The sequence below is a fragment of the Cervus canadensis genome, chromosome 27, assembly GCF_019320065.1.
Source record: "Cervus canadensis isolate Bull #8, Minnesota chromosome 27, ASM1932006v1, whole genome shotgun sequence".
Lineage (NCBI taxonomy): Eukaryota > Metazoa > Chordata > Mammalia > Artiodactyla > Cervidae > Cervus > Cervus canadensis.
The window spans coordinates 41,877,317-41,902,568 of record NC_057412.1 but is presented as its reverse complement, the minus strand read 5'-3'; the positions used below and the strand labels follow the sequence as shown (position 1 = coordinate 41,902,568).

The 25,252-nt window shown below is 37.9% G+C and overlaps 1 protein-coding gene across 1 annotated transcript in view; it reads left to right on the top strand.

Annotated features, from left to right (window-relative positions):
* The window catches only part of ZBTB11 (zinc finger and BTB domain containing 11), a 29,161-nt gene extending 7,468 nt beyond the window's left edge, over positions 1-21,693 (top strand). The window contains exons 2-11 of the mRNA XM_043448690.1: positions 270-505; positions 1,317-1,548; positions 8,687-9,516; positions 9,721-9,900; positions 13,122-13,367; positions 14,971-15,115; positions 15,781-15,898; positions 18,496-18,654; positions 18,778-18,953; positions 19,547-21,693. Of these exons, the coding sequence (XP_043304625.1) occupies positions 270-505; positions 1,317-1,548; positions 8,687-9,516; positions 9,721-9,900; positions 13,122-13,367; positions 14,971-15,115; positions 15,781-15,898; positions 18,496-18,654; positions 18,778-18,953; positions 19,547-20,064 (2,840 nt within the window). The 3' untranslated portion in view covers positions 20,065-21,693. The remainder of the gene's footprint in view (positions 1-269; positions 506-1,316; positions 1,549-8,686; positions 9,517-9,720; positions 9,901-13,121; positions 13,368-14,970; positions 15,116-15,780; positions 15,899-18,495; positions 18,655-18,777; positions 18,954-19,546) is intronic.
* The last annotated feature ends 3,559 nt before the right edge of the window (positions 21,694-25,252 follow it).

Here is a 25,252-nt window from a genome sequence, read left to right as displayed (position 1 = left end):
GTGCTGCATAATCCTTTTATGGTGAGTAAATGCATAGTAAGTAAACAAAGCAGTCTATCAGCATGGAAACAGATTGTCATTTGTAACATCTTTGAAGAAAAAATGTATCTTAAAGAGTTCACTCTACATTGTGGGCATGTGTGTGTGTGTACACATGCACTTGAATATGCATTTAGTGTAAAAAGATGAAATAATCGGTGTAATCTTTAGTTTTCAAATGAGAGCAGTATCAAATTTAGTCTGACCAGTTAATTTTTATTTCATTGTAGGTATATTAAAGCAAGTCAAAGATTACATTAAACAATGTAGCAAATGCCAGGAGAAACTAGATCGCTCACGTCCTATATCGGATGCTTCAGAAATGCTGGAAGAATTGGGACTAGATCTTGAATCTGGGGAAGAAAGTAATGAATCAGAGGATGACCTGAGCAACTTTACTTCGCCTCCAACTACAGCTTCCAAGCCTGCGAAAAAGAAGCCAGTATCCAAACATGAACTTGTGTTTGTAAGTGGGGCTTTCCATTCAGATTTTACATTTGTGACTAGTGTGTTAGTATTTATAGTATTTTTTCTTAAACTGCTTCCCTGTGGGCTCTGTGACTGTTACATTGTTACATGTGCTAAAGTGTTAGTCCTCACTTCAGTCAGACTCTTTGCCATGCCATGGGCTGTAGCCTGCCAGACTCCTCTGTCCATGGAATTCTCCAGGCAAGAGTACTGGAATGGGTTGCCATTTCCTCTCCAAAGGATCTTCCAGACTCGAACGCCAGTCTCCTGCCTTGCAGGCAGATTCTTTTACTATCTGAGCCACCAGGTACATGTGCTAAATGTTTGCTAATACTGCCTCTTCCTTAATCATAAACATTCATGTTGTTTCTTCTCCTCAGAATGTAACTTGTTGATTTGCTGTTAATTATTCCTCCCCTCCTCTTTTTAATTGGTATATTGGTACGGGTAGATGGAATATATTTCTGGAAGCAGTCTGTGGGTCATGCAGCAAGGTAAAATCAAACTGGCTAGGTCTTTGTTTTTTGCCTGCATTAATGTCTTACATTATCAGATAAATTTCTGACTAATAAAAGGAAGCAGTAGGAAATGAGATGTAGGTTTTCATTGGGTCAAGTAAAGCGAACATAGCAGAAGATGGTGAGAACAGCATGTCTTTTTATTTAAATACATAGGTAATAAAGAATATTGGGCTATCCGTATTAGTGGAATTTTTACAAGTGAGTAATATGTCTTGTTTTAAGTTTTGTTAAGGGTAAGAATACAAATGATATATAATGCAACTCTTGGTCTCCAACTTATTTTCATAGGTTGATACCAGAGGAGTGGTGAAACGTTCTTCTCCAAAACATTGTCAGGCTGTCTTAAAACAGCTGAATGAACAGAGGCTCTCTAACCAGTTCTGTGACGTTACTTTGTTAATTGAAGGAGAAGAGTACAAAGCTCATAAATCTGTTCTGTCAGCTAATAGTGAATATTTTCGAGATCTTTTTATTGAGAAAGGAGCTGTTTCCAGTCACGAGGCAGTGGTGGATCTTTCTGGTAAGAATTTTCTGATACTCTTTGTTGAAGTACATACTGGAAGAGGGGTGTGTGTATCTTATAAACTTAGGATCTATGCTCAAGTGGAAAAAGCCCATTTATAGCACCAGACTAAGCTGAACTGTAAGCTCCTTCCTTTTAGAAAGGTTTCCAAGGTAGATATATGAAAAGCCTGTCACTTCCTATCACTGCCTGTTAGGCGAGACAGTGGTAGCACTAGTAGGATTTCTGGGTTTACATTGTTAAAACAGTTTGAGAGAAATCCGTTAACTACACCAGAGTTATTACACTAAGTACATATATTATTTTTAAATTGACTGATTGAATCTTACGTGTGGGACATGTTAATTATAAAGCACTTCTATGTGTCTATTGTTTTTCATTTTTTAAGATTAATAATCATCGTTCATGTAGATTTGATAATCACATTGTCAATATAGAATAATCAGAATTCCAGGTGTCTTTTTTTCAAAATTATCATTATTATTGTATATGAGTAATTTGACTTTCTTTCGGCCTCACGAGAATTTATATATTGGCTTAGGAGTCAACAAGTGAAATTTAGGAAGCAGTAAAATAGGTAACCTTATTTATACATTTTCTTATACAGTTACTTTGCTGTAACTCTTAAGTAAGTGACACCACTGTGTGAACTGTCATTTCCCGTTTCTGAAACAAAAAAGTGACTTTATTTAGGTATATAATACTCACCTAGTTAGCCACTTATCCTTTTTTATCTATCTCTGGGAAGGTAAATTCATATATTTTTTCTTAAAAGTGCTGTGTGTTCAGTTACTAAAAAAGATGTCTCAGGTATCCACTTTGTGCAGGGAACTGGCCGGACTCTAGGGATACAGTGATGAACAGAAGCTTTTATGAAGCATAGAAGAGGATTATGTTCTAAATTTGTGATATTTCCTTTGGTGATTCAGAGGAGAAAATACATCTTATTCTGGGCCATCTGAATAATAAAACTTACCATAAGTACAGTCTTGATACGTTAGCTTTGAAATGTTTTCCTTATCTTCCTTGCATCTGAAGCAGAAAGAAGAGTGCGCCTCTCTTCTCGTTTCTCAGCAGCTTATAGCGAGTGAAATCTCTACTTCCCAGATAACTGCAGCACAGCATCCTATTGTTATTTCAGCAAAATACCTCGGTTATTCTTCATTCCATATGCTTATTTTTACATTTTGTTCAGCAAATAATGATGTAAGCTAATAGCAAGTGAAGTAGATAGTATTAAAATCTTTGATTTTTAAACAGACTAATTGTAAGATACATGTAGATATTAATAAATGATAAAATGTACATCTGTTTTCCTGTTACATATGTTAATATTGTTGAATTCAGTGTTGTTTATGCTTTCAAAAATTTCTTCCCTACTCAGTCATAAAGGTATTTTCGTGTATGGTCTTATAGTTTCTCATTCATATTTAACTTTTAATCTGTTTGGAATGTTTTTAATGGTGTGAGATAAATAATTTGATTTCATTTTTTCCTATTTTGATCACTTGTCTCAGAATTTAGTGAAAACTTCCTCTTCCTACGCATCCACCTTGCAAATTTTCTTAAAGAACAAATGTTCACGTTTGGTACCGATTCTGCATTTTTTTGTGGTCTTTTGGTTGTCTCTTCCCCCCTATTATTGCGTGGTCTTAATTACCTTACCTTTATAATAACAGTGAAAGTCTACACCTGTGTTGCTCCGGTGAGTCTTAGTTATTCAGAACCCTTTGCTCTGTCACATAAACTTAAAGCAGCTTATCTCCTTCCACAGATAGGGATTACGTTGAATTAATAAAGCTTTATATTTTTCCATAAAAGTCTTGCACATTAAAAACAATTCACTTATTTATTTGGCTGCTCTGGGTCTTAGTTGTGGCGCGTGGGACCATCCGTTGTGTCACGTGAGCACTTAGTTGGAACACGTGGGGTCTAGTTTCCTGGCCAGGTATCGAACCCGCGCCCCCTGCATTGAGGGCACGGAGTCTCAGCCACTGGACCGCCAGAGAACTTCCTTGCACATCTTTTGTTGGATTATTGTTAAGGTAGTTTATACTTTTTGATATTATTACAATTTTTTTAAATTATATAATCTCTGATTTATTTTTAGTAATTGTTGATTACTAAATATAGTAGTGTTGCTTAATTACCTTAGTCATTCAGACATCTACCTATAGATTCTTTGAGATTTTTCGTATAAAACAAATATATTATGTGCTAATAGTAATGCTTTTGTTTCTGTTTTTCCAGTTCTTATATTTTTTAACTTTTTCCCGTTACTTTACAGTGCCATTTAGAACCTCAAAAAAAATAGCAGTTGAACAGAGGTAGTGATAAAAAAGACTTCACTTATTCCCCTTCTAAAGAACAGGTGTTTTTTGTTTTTTTTTTAACTGTGAAATATATTGTTTGGTAAATGTTTTAAATAGATAATCCTTTTCCCCCTTTAACATTAAGGAAATTCCCTCTGAAATGAATGTGGACTTACCACTTTACTTTTTCTGTGTCTGTTGAGATCATCTTTATTTTTTCATTTTGTTAGTGTGGGAAGTTTTATATCGGTTTACTAATGTTAACCCAATTTTTAATTCCTGAAATAAATCCACTTTAGTCATAACATCAGATTTTGTACAAGCCGCTTGGAATGGTTAGTACAAACTGGTTCAGAGTACTAACATTAGACTGTTTGCACTTAGGGGTAATTTTTCTTTCTCACAGTTTGTCGTGTCAGCTTAATCTCATAAATTCTGTGTTCCTGCCAACTTTTCACATTCACTGAGGTAGTTACTATGAAATTAGATTTATTTTTTGAATATTTGGTAGAATGATGGCTAAAATTGACTGGGCCTGTATTGAGACTTTGGGGCAAGATTTCTAGCTACTAATTTGACCCATTTAATAGTTAGGAAATTATTCTATAGATTTTTTATTTCATCTTGAGTAATTTATAGAAGGTTGTATATTTGCCATAATATGTCTCTTTGATCTAAATTTTCAAATTTATTGGCACAATTTTTTTTTTTTTGGCCGTCCTGTGCAGCCTGCAGGATCTTAGTTCTGGGACCACGGATGAAACCCAGGCCCTCCACAGTGAAAGCTCAGAGTCCCAGCCACTGGACTGCCAAGGAATTCTAGCACAAAAAAAAATTTTTAGTGCAGAAGAAATTCAGCAAGAGGCAAAGTGATAGGCAAGAAATAGATTTATTAGTGTAGGATGTTTGTAAGAGATGCCAGCTATCAGGCAAGGAAGCTCTGCCCCAGCACAGAAGTTTTTATATCCTTTTATAAATGCTTATGATGACTGTAGATATCTCTTTCATTCCTTGTGCATTTTCTCTCATCTCAAAAATTTTTTTTACTAAAGTTTTACTGGCTTTACAAAAAAAAAAAAAAAGGAAGCTGGTAAACTACAACTTGCATGCCAAATCTTGGCCCACTGACCGCTTTTGTAAATAAAGTTTTATTGAGACAACCACACCCATTCATTTGCATATTGTCTGTGGCTGCTTTTGAACTTACAAGGGTGGAATTGAATAGTTGCTACAAAAACCAGTGGTCCACAAAACCTAAAATATCTGGTTTGCTTATCTGGCTGTTTACAGGAAAACTTTCTTTACCCTTTGGCCAAAACATAATTTTTAAATGTTAACAACCTAACTTTTATGCAAATACTATAGTCCAAGATCTTATATAATTAATTGTGGAAACCAGAACAATGTTAAAAGTGCTTCTTATAGAATTTCCAAGAATTGTGTATATTGTCTTTCAACCAGAGAAATGAATTTTCTGAAAATGAATTTGCTGATCGATGAAAAATTGGTTAATACCCTATAGAGAAATAAACCAATAAAGTTTTGGAGTTACCTTTCCAACCCTGACAGAAATAACTTCTTATTCTTTTACAATTCATTTGTGCTTGCTATTTTCTGTAAGTTAGTTTTTACACAGTTGTAAAATAGTCTAGTTAATAGCAATCAATGGTGTTTGCTCAGCACTGCTCTTAAAGAATACTTGACTCCAAAGATATATTATACAGTACAGGGGATAACTACAAGTGGGAGTATAACCTTTAAAAATTGTGGAACACTGTTGTACCCCTGAAACATATAATATTGTACGTCTGCTGTACTTTGGTAAACAAAAGCCCAATAACCCTTTTTACCTATTAACCAAATTTTTAAAATTGAAGTATAGTTGATTTACAATGTTGTGTTAATTTTTGCTTTACAGCGAAGTGATTCTGTTTTATATAAATATTCTTTTTAAATATTCTTTTCCTTTATGGTTTATCACTGCATGGTGAGTTTCTTGTGTTATACAGTAGGACCTTGCTGTTATCCATCCTATTGTGTAATAATTTTCATATGCTAACCCCAAACTCCCACCCTAGTCCTGCTCCACTCCTCTTTACCATGGCAGCAAGTCTGTTCTCTCTGTCTGTGTGTCTGTTTCTGTTTTGTAGGTAAGTTCATTTGTGTCCTGTTTTAGATTCCAGATATAAGTGACACCATATAGTATTTGTCTTTATCTCTCTGACTTCACTTAGGACGATAATTGCTAGGTCCATCCATATTGCTGCAAATGGCATTATTTCATTCTTTTTTTTTATCGCTGAGCAATATTTTATTGTACATATGTACCACATCTTCTTTATCCATTAATCTGTCAGTGGACAGTTAGATTGTTTCCATGTCTTAGCTGCTGTGAATATAGAGGTGCATGTATCTTTTTGATTTTGTCTGGAGATATGCCCAGGAGTGAGATTGCTGGAGCATATGGCAACTGTTATTAATTTTGGGGGGGCCCTCCATACTCTTTTCCACAGTGGCAGTGTTGAATGTCTTTTCATGTGCCTATTGGCCATCTATAAGACATTGGAGAAATGTCTTATTTAGTTCTTCTGTCCATTATTTTGATTGGGTTGTTTGTTTTGTTGGTGGTGGTAAGTTATATGAGCTGTGTGTGTTTTGAAGATTAAACCGTTGTTGGTCACATCATTTGCTAATTTCTCCCATTCCATGGATTACCTTTCCTTTCTGTTTGTGGTTTCCTTTGCTGTGCAAAAGTTTGTAAGTTTGCTTAGGTCCCATTTGTTTAGTTTGGCTTTTATGTCTATTGCCTGGAGATATTGACCTAAGAAAACATTGGTATGATTTATGTCAAGAAATGTTTTGCCTATGGTCTCTTTTAGGATTTTTATGGTGTCATGTTTTATATTTAAGTCTTTGAGCTATTTTGAGGTTATTTCTGTGTATCATGTGAAGGAGCATTCAGAGTTCATTGATTTACATGTAGCTTTCCAACATGCCCAACACCCTTTCTTGAAGAGACTTCTTCCTATTGCATATTCTTGGCTCCTTTGTTGAAGATTAATCGACTCTACGTGTGTGGGTTTATTTTGGGCTCTCTGTTCTGTTCCATTGATCCATATGTTTGTTTTTATGCCAGTACCAAACTATTTTAATTACTGTAGCATTGTATTTATTGTCTGAAGCCTCCCTCCTGCTTTGTTCTTCTTACTCAGGATTGCTGTGGCAATTCTGGATCTTTCATGGTTCCGTGTAAATTGTAGGTTTATTTGTTCTAGTACTGTGAAAAATGTCATGAGTAATTTAATAGGGATAGCATTTAATCTGTAGATTTCTTTTGGTAGTGTGATAATTTCAACAGTATTAATTCTTCCATGCTTCTGGATTGACTTCAACTTAGAAATTAAAAAGGTACTAGGTAAAAGACCAAAATGCATTTTTTTTTTTAAGAAATACTTTCTTACCTCAAGCTTATTAACTTACCTTCATAATTTGCAGCAGTGTTAATATGGCTTCAGCCAGCTTAATTACCAGCTTTCCTGGGAATGACTGAATTAGCCATGTTAGTCGTGTTGATGTGTAGTCTCCCCAGCTCCCCACCTGACTGCTAGTACATCTCACAGGTTAAGGCTTCCTTGTATGCCTGTTACTTGTGTATCCCTTCTTTGCCCATGTAAAAGGACCACATTTTATGTATCTTCAGTCAAAACTGAAAAATACAGCAAACATGAGTTTTTAAAAGGTTGCTTTGGCCCTCTGTCATTTTTAATAAAAGATCTCTTAAGATAAATTATTATACATGAGAAAAGCAAGGCACAGTGAAGTGTGTGTAATACAATACCTGTTGTAAGAAGGAGACAGAAGAGTATTTATTGGGCTGTATAAAGAGACTCTTAAAAAGCTGTACAAATGTTAATTTGTTCTGATTATGGAGATGGAATTGGACTTACAACTATGTAATCTTCTAATTTCTGAATCATGGGAATATTAACAATGGTTTTTGAATGTGAAGTACTGAGAACTTAGAATGGAACTGACCTTATTTTCTCACATAAAATGGGAACCTAATGCCTGGTGTGTAGTAATTTGTCTTATTCCTTAGACCAAAGATAAGCGAACTATAGCTGGAAGGCAGTCTTCCCTCCTTTTCCTCCATAAAGTTATATTGCAACATAGCCATACTCCTTTATATATATGTTACAATACCTGGTTTCTCTTTCCAGCTACAGTGGCAGAATTCAGTAGTTGAAACAGATGCCTTGTTGCCTGCAGTATTTATTATCTGATTCTTTACAGAAAAATTTTGCCGACCCCTTGCTATAGACCTTGTTTTAAAATTTTTAGTAATAGAACACTTTGTTCACAATCAAATTTTTATATGAACTTCTGTTTTAAAATATACAGCTATGTTTACTGCAGTGAGGTTAGGGGACAGGTTGGTTGAACCCTGCCTACTCACCTGCCTCCCTCTCTTTTTGTACCCTCCATTCTCCAGCAGCTGTTTCTTGAGGGGAATTTGAGGAACCCCCGGGGTTCTAAGGAGTACAGTTTGAAAATGACTGCCTTACAACAACTCTTTGAGGTAGTAAGTGTGATATTATTTTCTATTTTAGGTATTGAGAGACACGACTCATGGAAGTGAGTTAGTCAAGGCTTAATAAGCAGCCAGAACTCAAAACAATTCCAGAGTGTTTGATTGCAGAATAAATGGTTATATTTGCCTTTATATTGTATTTTGTATTGTCACAATCATACAGTAGTTGTTTGGACAAGGTGTTTTAGTGGTGGTCTGACTTTTTGTCTTTCATCTTTCTTATTTCGCATAGGTTTCTGTAAGGCTAGTTTCCTTCCCTTACTGGAATTTGCCTATACCTCTGTGCTAAGTTTTGACTTCTGTAGCATGGCTGATGTAGCCATCTTGGCTCGCCATCTTTTTATGTCAGAAGTTTTAGAAATCTGTGAAAGTGTGCATAAACTAATGGAAGAGAAGCAGTTAACAGTGTATAAGAAGGGTGAAGTACAAACAGTCGCGTCCACACAGGACTTACAAGAACAAAACGGAGGGACAGCACCTCCCGTGGCCAACAGCACGGGGGCCCCAGCAGCTCTGTCCACTGAACTCGGGGATTGTGAGATCGTGCTGCTGATGAACGGGGAGCTGCCCGAGCAGAACGGAGCACAGCCTGAGCCCCAGGTTTCCTCACAGGCCGGAGCCACCGCATCACCTGGGCGCTGCGGAACTGATTCCCATCCTGAAATGGAGTCTGTTGATTTAGTAACAAAAACCAACCAGACAGAACTGGAAACTTTAAACAGCAGAGAAGACAGCACAGTTTCTAGTACTCATCCCAGGCCTTCACAAGGCAATGTAATCGGTAGCTCTCCAGGAAGCACTGATATAGGAAATGATACTGCAGCCGAGGATGTCTGTGCTGACGACATTTCAGAGCATAGGCAGGACCTGGACGAGTCCTCAAAAGATGAGGAAAACCTAGCTGAACCAACGGCGCTGATGGACTCTGGCCCGGATGATGACACTTACAGAAGCAGACTTCGGCAGCGTTCTGTTAACGAAGGGGGATATATCCGACTACACAAAGGAATGGAGAAGAAGCTGCAGAAGCGGAAAGCCATTCCCAAGTCAGCAGTTCAACAGGTATGATGAAGAAAGAGTTCACCTTGGTAGTTTTAGCTTTAAGTTGAACGCATTCTGTTGATAAACTTATGGTGAAAAATATTTTGAGGGGGAGGGGAGTGGGTGCAAGAAAGCAACTTAATGTTTTAAATACCAGTGTTACTAATAAGGTAATGTGAATTTGAGATAGTTAAATTTGGATTGCGTTTTCTGTTCCTTAATCAGGTGGCTCAGAAATTAGTTCAAAGAGGAAAAAAGATGAAACAGCCGAAAAGGGATGCTAAAGAGAGTACAGAAGAAGAAGCATCCCATAAATGTGGGGAATGTGGAATGGTTTTTCAGAGACGATATGCCCTTATAAAGCACATCCTGAAACATGAAAGAGCTCGAGATTACAAGTGTCCAGTAAGTGTCTGGAAAGCTAATTATAAACGGCGCTAGCTTCTTTATAAATAGAATCCAGCTTACTGCTTTGTTATTATGCTGCCATCTGTATTCTCCTTCTCCCTTATATTGCTGTCATAGTTACCTGCTGGTTCATATGTGTCACGTTCTTGCCAAAAAATGTTCAGTGACTTAGCTCTGCTTCTACTGTACTTTCTACTTTACTGTAGAAAGATGACAGTAAAATGATCTTTTTAGAACGTTCATAGAGAGGCAAAAAGAACAGGAGGCCATAGCAACTAAATTCTGGCCTCTGATACATAAATGTAGTCTTTTTTTTTTTTTTTGACTGTACCACATAGCACTCAATCCCACTTCCCCGACCAGGGATTAGACCTATGCTCCCTTCAGTGGAAGTGTGGGGTCTTAACCACTGGACTGCCAGGGAAGACCCTAGATGGAGTCTTAGATTCAGTGGATTTGAAAGGGCTCATTCCCAGGCTTTCAGCATGGAAAGCTAAGAATCAACCCAAATTGTATTGCAGAACTACCAGGAGGTCAGGAATTAGTGGTACTAGTGACCTTGAAAGTAGAGGTAAGGCTGATGGTTAGAGAGTCTTTTTAAGAAACAAGTGAATCACTACCGCCATGCCTTCAATCAAAGATCCATCTTCTACTCTCTGAAAACGATAAAACCACAGCTGCCCTAGAGAACACTGTGGATATGAGGGTGAATGTATCAGTGCGGTATACCCAACAAGGGAAAGTAGAAGCTTCTATACTGAATATTGAAAGTGTTCTTTGCCTACTCAGGTCCTGGAATGTTAACAGCCAAACCCTTAACCTTAAAATAGAAAGATTTCTTAGAGATGGGAAATCTGAAGCCCAGTGAAAAAAAGACCTAAAGATACCACTCACTAAAGCCAGGGGTTGACAGTTAATTCCCGACTTACACACAAGTTCCAATTAGTTTTTAAATGTCTTATTCTGAAATGTGAATAAACATCAGGTATACAGACTCATGAGAAATATTTCAAGCAAAAAGCAACTTTGAGGAATCCAAGACATGCAGTTAGAAGAAAACTCAAAAACAAACAAACAAACAAACCAACCATGCACATAAAACCCAAACCACAAGTATGATTTATATTAGAGATAAACGAAAAGATTATGTAAGTAAAACAATAATCATGTACTATGTTTTTAAAGGGGCACTTTAAAAAAACAATAGTTTTTTAGGAATAAAATATATAACATACAAAAAAAATCTCTGAAAAGTTAGGAAACATAATTGACTAAATCACACAAGGTAAGAATGGGAGTGAAAGAACCTGAGGATTGGTCTTGTTGTATTCTAATGTCCAAATAATTCTAAATAGCATGGAGAGAAAGAAATCATTAATGCAATGAAAAAACATTTTAGAACTTGAACACAGAAGTTTCCTTGTTAAAAGGGCATGTTAAATGTTCAGAATCATGGTTTAAAATAATTCTTTACCAAACGCATTATGAAATTTCTGAATCAGGGGACAAAGAAAATCTTACAAATTGGAAGAGAGAAAGGAAAAGGGTTAGAATAGCTTCAGACATTTCAGCAACAACAGTGGAAGCTAGAAGATAAAGGCAGAATATCTTTAATATTATAAAAGGAAATGGTTTCTAACTTGAAGTCAATAGCAGACTATATTTGCGATGGTATAATAAGAACTGTTTCAGACTTGCAAGGTCTGCAGAGTTTTACCCCCCAAATTCCCTTTCTCAGGAAGCTGTTGGTAGAGATATTCCACCAAAATGATAAAGACATGGGAAATGGAAAACATGGGGTCCAGTCTGTGAAACAGTTGCCGCAGTTTGGAACATGGCATAGTGCTTTGACGGAGATCTCCAACAGGGTGATGTGTTTAAACCTTCTCTCAGCCAACAATTGAGGGAAAGTTTGACAACAAATTAGCAGTAAATATGAAGAGAAGTAAAAGGGAAGGGGAAGAAAATCATACTGTACTATATTGTCCAGCTGTAATGTACATCATCCAAATAATTGAAATTGATTTCACCAAAATGATGGTAAAGCTGGCTTGAGCAAGTATGGTAATGAATTGTATATGTGTAGAGAGTGAAGCGGACAAGGCGATGGCACCCCACCCCAGTCCTCTTGCCTGGAAAATCCCGTGGACAGAGGAGCCTGGTAGGCTGCAGTCCACCGGGTCTCTAGGAGTCGGACATGACTGAGTGACTTCACTTTCACTTTTCACTTTCATGCATTGGAGAAGGAAATGGCAACCCACTCCAGTGTTCTTGCCTGGAGAATCCCAGGGACGGGGAGCCTGGTGGGCTGCCATCTGTGGGGTCGCACAGGGTCGGACACAACTGACAGCATGTGACTTAGCAGCAGCAGCAGCAGAGAGTGAAAGGTGAGAGACTCACCTCCTATTGTTCACATTACTCAGAATCACAGAGATGATCATTAAGAAAGTGTCAAAAAAAGTAGAAGTAGTGGACCCATAGGCCAGTTTTATTTATTAAAAAAAAAAAAAAAGTCCTATAGATCGTGACTGTGTATAACTTTGATTTTAAAATAAAGAACAGACGCTTTCAGGAATACTCAGCAAACATAGGATAAAGCTTGAGGACGGGGCCTTCATTGCTGCCCAGTGGCGAAGACTCCACACGCCCAGTGCAGGGGGCCAGGCGCAGCCCCTGGTGGGGGAGCTGGATCTCACATGCTGCAGCAAAGACTGAAAGTCCTGTCTGTCACAGCTAAGACCCAGCGCAGCCAGATAGATGAAAAATAAAAAACAAACACAATATAAAAATAAAAGCAAACAAGCCCCAAGGACTGTCACAGTTTTGTCCTCCTACCTTTTCAAGCCCCTGTCACTGCTCCACCTCACAACTGTTCGTATTCATATGATAGTGTGCTTCCTCTTGTCTGTATCTTCCCATTCCTTCAAGACCCAGCCTCAGTGCTGAGGCTTTTCCTTACTGTGATTACTCCCCCTTCTTACTTATTTCACCTGTTTACATAGAAATCCTTCTTCTGTGGTTAGACTATAAACCCCTGCAGAGTAGAGACGGGATCTGTCCCTCTTATCTGTATAATCTGGTACCTGGTATACTGTGTCTCATATAGTTTATGTGTTTATGTAATTGTAACAGACAAATGGCAAGTTGAAATATGAGTTGCGTTTCACTTAACATTTGTAATGAAAATACATTGAGGCAGAACTTACTTTTTCTTTTAGTTGTGTAAGAAACAGTTTCAGTACAGTGCCTCCTTGCGAGCACACCTTATTCGACATACCAGGAAAGATGCACCTACTTCGTCCTCTTCCCATTCTGCATCGAATGAGGCATCAGGGTCATCGTCTGAGAAGGGCAGAACCAAACGAGAGTTTATATGTTCCATATGTGGAAGGACGTTGCCTAAATTATATTCTCTTCGAATACACATGTTAAAGCACACGGGTGTAAAACCACATGCATGCCAGGTAAAATCATTATATTTATTTTGTTATTTAAAGATGACTGGAATATAACTGACAATAAGACTGGTTGAATCTGGAGCCACATCACTTTGTAAAATATCCCATAAAGTCCATAACTTTTTCAGTTTGTTGCCTAGGTCAAGGGTGATTCCCATTTTTGCTCTTTAATTTGTTGTCTGAAGTTGTAGTTTGAAATAAATCTATTTAGAGTGTTCAGGAGACTTGATGGAATTCAGAGTGGTACTGGGTGAGAATAACCAGCTTCTAAATCATCCCTTCATGTTCGGCAGGGCCAGCCTGGCTTGGGAAGGATCCTATGACTTAAATCTTAGCAGAAATTCTGCCTAAACTCTCTGTCCTCCTCCAAAGCTGAAGACTAAATGTCAGAATGTGATTGCTGGTTCAGAATCCTGTGATAAGCCAGCTTTGGGCTATTTGAAACAGTGAAAAGTCTCTAGCAGCACCTGTAGCCTTGCTTATAAGGATGACCCACTATTTTTATTGATAGTTTTGGAACCAATAAGATTTTTAATGTTTTTCTCTCTTGTTTTTTTAAGCTTTGTATCATATGAGAAAAGAATGTCAGAGAATAGAATAAACCCTTATGTACCCTTTACCCAGCTTTAGTAGTTATCAAGACATGGTCATTTGTGAGTTTTTTTTTTTTTTTAAATTAAAAAACTTTTATTGAAATATAGTTGATGTATAATTTTGTGTTAGTTCTCGACATCCAGCAGAGTTACTCAGCTGTGTATCCGTCCTTCTTTAGACTCCTCTCTCCTGTAGGTCGTTAGAGGATCCTGTATCCATTCTTCTTTAGACTCCTCTCTCCTGTAGGTCGTTAGAGGATCCTGTATCCGTTCTTCTTTAGACTCCTCTCTCCTGTAGGTCGTTAGAGGACCCCGAGGGCAGGCCGTTGGTTACTGTGGCTGGTTGTGTTTTTATGTGCTGTCATTCCCTCCCGTCCTACCCCTTCCCTTCAGTTACTTTGAAGCCACGTCGTAAGCATCATTGTATTCATATATTTAAAAATTCAGTGTTCATTGGACCTCTGGTCTTCTTCTGTAGCACTACTCAAGATGTGTGGTCCACAGAAGATAAGTAAAAAAATGGAGAGCAAGCATGCAGAAACTCATGGCAATTTGACGACGTTTGACATCTTTGTTGTATTTAACAAAAATCCCTAATAGATTGAGACAAGAAAAATAAAACTGGTACTTCATCATAGAGATTCTGAGAAGCACTGTTTTAGTTGGTATAGATGTGAATGAGTATATTGTTTTTAACTAAGAACATGTCTCTTTTAATGTGTATTGTTTGCCAGTTTCAGAAAAGAGAGTGTGAGGGTTTTTTGGTACTGTTTTGAGTTCTTCCACAGATTACATGCTTATAAGAAAAATAGAAGTATTTGTTAAGTACAGAATCAGGAGATAATCAGCGAGCTTAAAATCTTAGGCCCTTTTTTCAACTTAAATGTTGTCATTTTGTTTATAATTTAAGGTTTTAATTTAAAATTGCATACTAGCTTCTCTGACTTCATTCTTCAGAAGCAGCCCTTAACTCTTTTTTTTCTGTTTTACTCATTTAAATACCCATGCTCCTTTAGGTCTGTGGAAAGACTTTTATCTACAAACATGGTCTAAAATTACATCAGAGTCTCCATCAATCACAAAAGCAGTTCCAATGTGAACTATGTGTGAAGTCATTTGTTACCAAAAGGAGTCTTCAAGAACATATGAGTATTCACACAGGTAATGAGAAATTTATGTTGACATAGTTACACGTTATATACCGTTAGCTTACCTGGTGTATTGATTATGCTATAAGACTGTATATGTGCAGTTTTTTTAATTAATGAGAGTAAAGCTTAAAAGTTGTTCTTACATCTAGTTTTAGAACTATCTTATTTGTATAAAAGTTTTTAAAACTTTTTTTAAAATTAGTGCACGTGTCTGCTTCATGTCAATGTATGGCTAAATCCACCACAATATTGTAAAGTAATTATCCTCCAATTACAAGAAATTAATTTTTAAAAAAGTTAAGCAATAAGCTGTCAACAAGTATGTGGTTTATAATTTTATTAGAATTTTTAGTCCACATATACTTATTTTCACATGTTTAAAGCAGTTACATAGAAGTGGCTGATGAAGGGTAGATAATCTGGTGTAGAACTTGTATGCAACTCCACTGTTCCAGATGACCATGCAAGCCTCCCAAATTCTTTGGGCAGTCGTGGCCTCACTAGTACTGTATTGAGAGGAAATAGGGTATTTGACGTAGTTTGTAATTCCTCGAAAGTGGGACCTAAAGTCATAGCTTCTGTGTTCACTTGAAGTAGCTTCTGAAGTATGGCACGAAGCATTGTTGGACGAGCACTTGTTTGCTGGATCTGTGACGTGCTTTTCCATTTTTATAGGAGAGTCCAAGTACCTTTGCTCAGTTTGTGGAAAGTCTTTTCATAGAGGCTCTGGGCTTAGCAAGCACCTAAAGAAACACCAACCAAAGCCTGAGGTTCGAGGCTATCATTGTACTCAGTAAGTATTTAGTATGTGACCCATTCAATTAATTTGTGTTCTTGGTTCATTTGAAAGCTGTTTCAAAGGAAAATGTTTGAGGTGGCTGAAGTTGCTCAGATACAGTTTGATACAGCATCGCTGTTGATAATGTGTCACTTTCAAAGTTCAGCTGTACTTGAACTCTGCTAAGGCAGTGGGCCTTGAATATTCGTATGTAATTATATAAACACACACACACATATGCATATCTGAGGTGATGGATGTGTTAGTTAACAGATGGTAGGAACCCTTTCATGACATGTGTGTGTGTGTGTGTACACACATCATGTTTTACACTTTAAATACGTTACCGTTTTGTCAGTTACACCTCAGCAAAACTGAAAAAAGAAGAGAATAGTTGAATCTAGTAGTAAACTATTATTTTACTTTTTAAAAAAATTTACTATTTACTCTTGATTTTAATCAGTTTACCTTTGTCTAGGTGTTCCTATTTATTTATTTAGCAGTTTTATTTACATTATAAATCTCATACCATACGAATCATTCATTTTAAATGACTTAAAGAAATTCTTCACGTGGGCGACCTGGGGGTAGGGACTGTAGGGACGAAGGGTCCCTTGGTGCCTTGGTGCCAGGCCGAGATTCTGTATAGGCAGTTCTTCTGAAGTACTGGACTCGTTGCTCATTTCTCTTTTTCTTCAGACTCCTTTCCTCTCCCTCTTTTTCCAGAACCTCCTGAGATCCCTTTTATAAAGTTCATGTAACACAACATTTATCAGGTGACAGTGTTCAAGTGGCTCTCAGGATGTTGAGTGTTGTGCAAGCGTCACCACTGATTCCAGAACGCCTGCAGTGCTCAGCCAGGCAGTTTACAGTCCTGCCTTGGTCTTCTCTTTCTGTTTGTGCAGAGTCAACCATTGGTGAGAGCGCGGAGCATTTTCAGGTCTTTTCTGCACACGTGCCAGCCCTGGGCAAATAATTTGGACTTCTAGATGCCTGGGAATATGTGAGAGTTCTTCAAAAGTCTTATTTCCTGAAGTATCTCATTCTCCAGCCTTCCCTCCCAACTGCCATTCCTTGCCCCAGCAGCTGTGGCTAATACATTTACCTTTAAATGTTTCCAACCGATGCCTCCTCTCTACTCTCCCCACAACCCCCAAGTCCTCAGCCCTGGGGGAATTTGGCTAAATAAAAGCAAGCACTTTGAGAGGTACCAGATAGTTCAAAACAACTACAGTTAGGTTTAAGTCCCCCTGATACTGTGAACCCACAGCGAGAATGAATTCTGTGTCTCCTGCGCTGAGGAGCCAAGGGATGGGGTCAGGATGAGTTGAAATGCACAAAGCTCTTTTATCAGGATTCAACAATTTTTTTCTTAATTAAATAATTACCTGGTTGCTGTAAACTTTTAATCAGTTTTCAGAGCTCCAGTAAAATTGCTTCTGACTGTTTTTACCACTTTGTCTACTGATTTTGTGGAAGGTTGGGCTTTTGGAGTTACCAACTCTGCCCATATTTGCTGATGTCACTCTGATCAGTCTATTTTTATTTTTTACAGATTTTTTGATGTGGACCATTTTTAAAGCCTTTTTTGAATTTGTTTCAGTATTGCTTCTGTTTTATGTTTTGGTTTTTTGGCCCTGAGGCATGTGGGATCTTAGCTCCCTGACCAGGAATCAAACCTGCAACCCCCTGCCTTGGAAGGGGAGGTCTTAACACTGGACCGCAGGGAAGTCCCCTTACTCAGTCTTATTTTAAAAGAAAGTGGTTTATTATGCATACCTTTATAGCTGCAAATGTAGGAAAACCCAGTTTAAACTGGCTTGAATGAACTAGGAGTCTGAATGGTTTAAGGTAAATTGATTTCAGATTCATTAGCACGTGATGTCTGTGAGGCTCCATGTGGACAAGACGGTGGCAATGGTTTCAGCCTCACATCCCCTCAACTCCCAGATTGTCAAGCTGCATTTCTCCTGTTCCTATAAAAGCCCTGAGGTCACTCCCATTGACTCTGGCTAAGTCCTTTGGTTTTCTGGGCATCAGTCATTTCTCCTGTTCCTATAAAAGCCCTGAGGTCACTCCCATTGACTCTGGCTAAGTCCTTTGGTTTTCTGGGCATCAGTCATTTCTCCTGTTCCTATAAAAGCCCTGAGGTCACTTCCATTGACTCTGGCTCAGTCCTTTGGTTTTCTGGGCATCGGTCACAGTGGCTGAGAGGATGCTGTGCGCTGATTGACCTGTACCTCAGTCAGTTGCCCCATCCTTCGGGCAGGGGTAACTCCTACCCCAGCAGATGGACAGAATGGGAGAGGGTGAAAAGGGGTGTAAAAGAGGGAGATCCCAAGGAGTTGAGAAGATGGAAGATAATCACCTTTATGATGACCTTGGGAGCTTTGCAGGATTCTTTCTAAAATGTTTCTAGTACTTTGGAACTAAAAGAACTTAACACACTCCAGCCTTCATGCAAGATTGCAATACTAAGATTTTGTTTTGTTTTGTTTTAAATTGGGATCATCTTGTAGAGTTCTAGAAACCCAGGAATATACTGAGTTCTTGGAAACTTCTTTTAAAAGAATAAGGTGATCCATTTGGGTGAATGGACTTTGTTATTGCAGATGTGAGAAGAGTTTCTTTGAAGCCAGAGACCTTCGCCAGCACATGAACAAACATCTGGGTGTGAAGCCATTTCAGTGCCAATTTTGTGATAAGTGCTATAGTTGGAAGAAAGACTGGTATTCCCATGTGAAATCTCATTCTGTCACTGAGCCGTACAGGTGGGTAAATTTGGGGTGAATCTGAGCTTAATTGAGATATATATGTACTTGGATTAATTGTTAGTCCATTAGTATGGTTCTGGTGTTTAGGAAAAGATAATTTGTGTTTTTCCTCTATTTTAGGTGTAATATATGTGGCAAAGAATTTTACGAAAAAGCATTGTTCAGAAGGCATGTAAAGAAAGCTACCCATGGAAAAAAAGGACGAGCAAAGCAAAACCTGGAACGGGTGTGTGAACAATGTGGAAGAAAATTCACTCAGCTGAGAGAGTATAGAAGACACATGAACAACCATGGAGGTAACTATACTTCACGTAGTTTAATAGACAGACCTTTAAATCGAATAAAAACCAGTCCAGTAGTGATTCTTCCTTCTCCATTCCTCTTGTCTGTTATCTTATCTTCCTTAATGAGAGATTAATCCCATATTATGGAACATTTATTCAAATAATAGCAGTGATTGTCAATCTGACTACCTAATTGTTGTGTAGATAGACAGATTCCTTTCTTAGTGAGCTTAACATTCTGTATCAATATTTTTATGCTGGAATGGATTACTCGAAGCTTCTGTTTTTTATCCCTAGGATTACAGGATTGCTGTGAAGGTGTAAGGAAATTCTGAGTGAAATTTTGAGTGAGACAGTGAAATTGTCTCAGAGTAACTTCTATCCATAGGAACATCTTTAGAGAGGTTATATCCAGAATCTGCTTTATTCTAGGGGAAACCGTTTGGCCCTAACTCAAAGATGGCCATAGTCAAGATAGTAAGGCTTATGGGCTAGTGTACTTAAAAGCATTATTTATCAGGCAGCTGTAATAAATTTTGGTACTTGGACCTCACCACACACACACACATGCCTCTCTTTTCCTTTTTCTTTCCCCCTTTTACTAGGAGTTAAGCCATTTGAGTGCTTAACATGTGGAGTTGCTTGGGCTGATGCCCGATCCCTGAAACGCCACGTCAGAACACATACAGGCGAACGGCCTTACGTCTGTCCTGTGTGTAGTGAAGCCTACATAGATGCTAGAACGCTCCGTAAACACATGACTAAATTCCACAGGGACTATGTGCCTTGCAAGATCATGCTGGAAAAAGATACCCTTCAGTTTCACAACCAGGGAACTCAGGTGGAGCATGCTGTTAGCATCTTAACGGCAGACATGCAGGAACAAGAGAACAGTGGTCCTCAAGAACTTGAAACTGTGGTAGTGACAGGAGAAGCCATGGACGCTCTTGAAGCTGTTGCAGCGACTGAGGAATGTCCATCGGTGTCTACGCTCTCTGACCAAAGTATTATGCAAGTGGTTAATTATGTGTTGGCACAGCAGCAAGGACAGAAGCTCTCTGAAGTCGCAGAAGCTATTCAGACTGTTGAAGTAGAGGTGGCACATATTTCAGAAACAGAATGAATGTAGTAATAGAGATAAAAAGAAGTGACGTCTCATGTATATTGAACTCACAGAACGTTTGTTTACAATACTGTGTGACTATCTGCCTGGAGTTTGTATGTCCAGGTTCTGGGCTGTTTGGTGGTGTTTTAACATATAACGATTTGTCTAGCTAATGGTTCTGTAGAAAAGTCCATTTACTGTAAACAAATTGAAAACAAATCTATTCGGTGGCAGTGGATTATCATGGTATACTTTTTATGAATTAATGTTTAAAAAGAACTGTACTAAATTCAAAACCGTACAGTTTTATTTGCATTTTGACTTGATTATACATACTTTGAATTTAAAAGGCTGTACTAATTGGCTCTTCTCTTTTGTTCTCAAAATATAGAGGTTCTGTGATTTCATTGGCCCTGTTTATGGATTAAAAATTCTAATATAAAACATTTTAGTAGGATGCATAGGTATATTACATTTTTTTAAATGCTTCACATCTGTGGTTCTTGACTTACTATTTATTTTATCCCTTTATAAAGTCAGGGATTCTTCATTCTATTGTAAAGCACTTAATGAGTTACATGTTGTAATCAAGTTTGCACAGTGTACTTAATCTGTATGGGGAAACCTTAAATGAATAGCTAATTTTTCAAATGCAATTCAAATGCATGAAATGCCTATTAAGCCTTACTATGCTAACCTTCAAGGCAAGTAAATTGACCATGAGCAAAGAACACTGTTAATAATCTCTGTTGATGGGAAATTTCTCCTTGATAACAAGAAAATAAATGGGGGAAAAAAGGTTAAAACTAGGTTTGGTTGTTTGCAGCTTTTGTATCATGTTTAATTGTTCAATTTTGTTAAAAAACTGCAGTTTAGAAATAGGATAACAATATAGATATCTACAGCAGTCCTGTGGATACCATATGATTGTCAAGTAATTTCGGAATATTGAAAATTCTTCAGTTCAACCCTCATTATAGTATACTACTTAAAGGAATTGATTATGGCCCACCAAATTGTTAAAAGTAAATTCTTTTTAAAAGTTGCCTGAAAAATTAATTTGTGTGTTTGATTTTTAAATTGCCACCTCTGTAAGCTATCTAATTTTCTCATTTTTCAAAATAACCATGGGGAGATATCACATTTCTCTCCTGGGAAACTACCACTCAAGTTATAATTGTTAAAATTAAACTTCTAAGTATTAGAATAAGCTAATATAAGGTATAAAATTAAGATATAAGCAAATCACATGTAAATCATTCCTAAAGCACAAGAAAAGAATGTGCCTTGATGTATATATATTATTAAAATGTTTATTCCGGTTTAAGTGGCTTAAAAGAAAAATAAATATGATGCCATGCGTGTGCTGTATCTGCATATGTAATATTTGCATTTGCACATTTCCCATTGTTTCGGTGGCTGTGTGGCTGACTTTCAATTTTAAGTGGATTGACATACAGTCTACAGCTTTATAATGGCTGCTTGTTTAATCGTATGTTTCAGTTAAAATGTATTTCAATCTAAAATTTGGAATTGTCTTTATGTTCCATTGTCACCACTGTTATTAGATTTAATTAATTGGGTAAGACCATTAATGTATGTCATAAATATGTAAATAAAAGATGTTGAATCTTGTTTAAAGCATAAGCTTTGAAGTTAAGCTTGTCACTATTTTCAGCTCATAAATCAGTTGCTGTTATTTATTATTAAGTTAATCCATTTTTAAAGAGGAGGGGAATTGAACACATTAAAAATAACCCCTGAGGGAACACATAATACTATTATGACTTATTATTACACTTAAACATAATCTTACAACAAAATCAAAAGTAGTACAATTAACTACCATGTTTGGATAATTTAAGTGTGTTTATAGAGAATTACATAAATTTCATGCAGAAGTAAGTGTTAAGATTCCAAAGATTCAGTTTTATATTTCCATGGAGAAACTGCTGTTTATAATAATTCCTTTCTAAAAGCACACATTGTTGCTTTCTGACAACACGTTGTTGTTGTCAGATCGGATGTCCCCTGATTAAATCTGCTTGTTAGTGCTGTTTTATTAAATGCCGGTGGCTTTCTATGTAATTTCACAAAGTTACCTAAACTGCTGGATCTAGTCCAGACCTTTGGTGTCTCTTTTTCTTTTTTAATAGCTGTGGTGTAAACAGTACAGTTGTTTAGTTGCTGAGGCTCTTTGTGACCCCATGGTCTGTAGCCGCCGAGGCTCCTCTGTCCATGGGATTTCCCAGGCAAGAATACTGGAGTGGGTTGTCATTTCCTTCTCCAGGGGATCTTCCTGACCCAGAAACTGAACCCACATCTCCTGCACTGGCAGGTGGATTCTTTACCACTGAGCCTTCTTGACTCTGGGCTTAATTTGCTGCCTCTTTCCAGTTTACCACCATTCAGGTAAGGCCTGCTGACTTAATATCTTTTCTAATATACGTACTTAAAGCTGTAAGTTTCTTCTAAACTCAGCTTTCACGGCATTCCACACATTGGGATATGGTATTCCTTCACTGTTACTTGATTTAAAATATTTTCTAATTTTCATTATAATTTATTCTTTCACACATTTTACTTCTAAACATAGAGGGTTTTGGGGTTTTGGGGGGTTATCTTTTTGTTAGTGATCTCTAAAATAATTTTACTGTGATTCAAAACATTCTGCGCCAGTCCAGGTTGGATGCATGAGACAAATGCTCGGGGCTGGTGCACTGGGATGACCCAGAGGGATGGGATGGGGAGGGAGGTGGGAGGGGGGTTCAGGATGGGGAACACATGTAAATCCATGGCTGATTCATGTCAATGTATGGCAAAATTGTAAAGTAATTAGCCTCCAACTAATAAAGGGGAAAAAATAGGTTAAAAAAACCCAAACAAAACATATTCTGTATATTTTTTATTCTTTAACATTTGATGAGGGTTATTTTTTATGGATAAGCAGTGGTCAATTTTTGTAAATGTTTCATGAGAACTAAATTTTCTGCAGTGTGGAGGCATTGTTTTAATGTCAATTAAATGATTATTTTTGTTCAAATATCCTGTACCCCTATTCTTTCTTTTTCCCTTCTCATTTGTTGGTTCTGTCAGTTAGAAAAATACCTCTACCTGTATGAATGTAGATTTGCCTATTTCTCCTCCTTTTAATAATTCTGGCAATTTTTGCTTCATGTATCTTGAAGCTGTTATTAGTTGTCTAATACAGAACTGTTTTCCTGGTGAGTTAGACCTTGTATCATTATGAAAGGGTAAAATGAAGAGCCTTTGGTAGTGCTCCTGGCTTTACGTCTGCTTTGACTGAAATGAAAATAGCTCCAGGGGCTTCCTGGGGACCCGGGGGTTAAGAGTGCACCTTGCATTTCGGGGACTTGGGCTCCATCTTTGGTTGGGGAGCTAAGACCACATATGCAGCAGTTACTAGCTCACACACTGCAGCGGGAGAGCCTGCATGCCACAACCAAGGCCTGACAGCCAAGTGAGTATTTTTAAAATAGTAAAATAGCTACCTCAGGATTTTTGGGGGGTATTCATGTGGTACATTCTACCATGCTCACTGCTGTCAGCCTGCTCATAACCTGATATGTGAGGTATGTCTCTCATTCATAGTATATGATTGGCCTTTTTTGGCTGTGCGGCATGTAATATCTTAACTCCCTGACCAGGGACTGAACTCGGGCCCCCTCCAGTGGAAACATGGAGGCTGAGCCCCTGGACCACTAGAAAATTTCCTATGGTTGTCTTGAAAAAAAAAGTCCAGGCCGCCATATCTTTGTCTTTTCAGAAGAATACTAGTTCAGTTAGAAAGTGTTCAGTCATTCAGTCATGTCTGACTCTTTGCAACCCGTGGACCGTAGCCTGCCTCTGTCCATGGAATTCTCCAAAAAGAATACTAGAAAAAAAAAAAAAAATACTAGAGTGGGTAGCCATTCTTGTCTGCGGGGGAATCTTCCCGACCCAGGGATCAAACCCTGGTCTCCTGCATTGCAGGCAGACTCTCTGCCATCTGAGCCTCCAGGAAAGCCAACTAGAAAACGTGACGTGGAGCAGGAAATGGTAACCTCTCCAGTATTCTTGCCTGGAAAATTACATGGTTGGGCGAGCCTGGTGGGCCAGTCAAGGGGGTTGCAAAAAGGCCAGACATGACTTAGGGACTTAACCCACACACAGGCAATGTATAATATACAATTTTTACTGCTGTGTAAAGCAAATAAAGATCTTTCTCAAAATTTAAACAAAAAAAATTACTGACATGTTTGCATATGGATCCACCACTTGGGTTTGCTTTGTTTTCATTCCTTGCTGGAAGTTCTTGGCAGTGTCTTCTACTCCACAGGCATCCATTTCGTGAGCTGTAGGCAGTGTAAGTTCAGATACGTATCAACACTTCCCAATAGATGTGAAAACAGGTGAGAGGCATATGGTTCATTAACTCCCACACGAGTGGTAATTACTGTTTTACAGTTAGGCCTTATGTTGACCCCATTTCCCCTTGAAAACCCTCTGTGGATTTTCCTAAATCCTGACTGAAGGTTTTTCTTAAACTTTAAAAGTTATCCTGCATATGTGTGTGTGTGTGTGTGAGGATTTTTTTCTCTTTAGCATCTGCTACCTAGATCCTAGATCTGTGTGTGTGTGTGTGTGTGTGTGTGTGTGTCAGGATTTTTTTCTCTTTAGCATCTACTACCTAGATCCTAGATCCCTGTGTGTGTGTGTGTGTGTGTCAGGATTTTTTTCTCTTTAGCATCTACTACCTAGATCCTAGATCCGTGTGTGTGTGTGTGTGTGTGTGTGTGTCAGGATTTTTTTCTCTTTAGCATCTACTACCTAGATCCTAGATCTGTGTGTGTGTGTGTCAGGATTTTTTTCTCTTTAGCATCTACTACCTAGATCCTAGATCCGTGTGTGTGTGTGTGTGTGTCAGGATTTTTTTCTCTTTAGCATCTACTACCTAGATCCTAGATCCCTGGTCATCCGGGATGCTTCCGTCAGTGATTCAGCCAATGAATTCCTTAGCAATGTCTCTGGTCCGTTACTTCTATTAACATCACTGCTAATTACTGATAACGTATTTTAGTGTGGATGTATGCTCAGTCATGTCCGACTCTTTGCAACCCCAAGGACTATAGCCCACCAGGCTCCTCTCTCCATGGGAGAGTATTCCAAGCAGGAATACTGGAGTGGGTTGCCATTTTCTACTCCA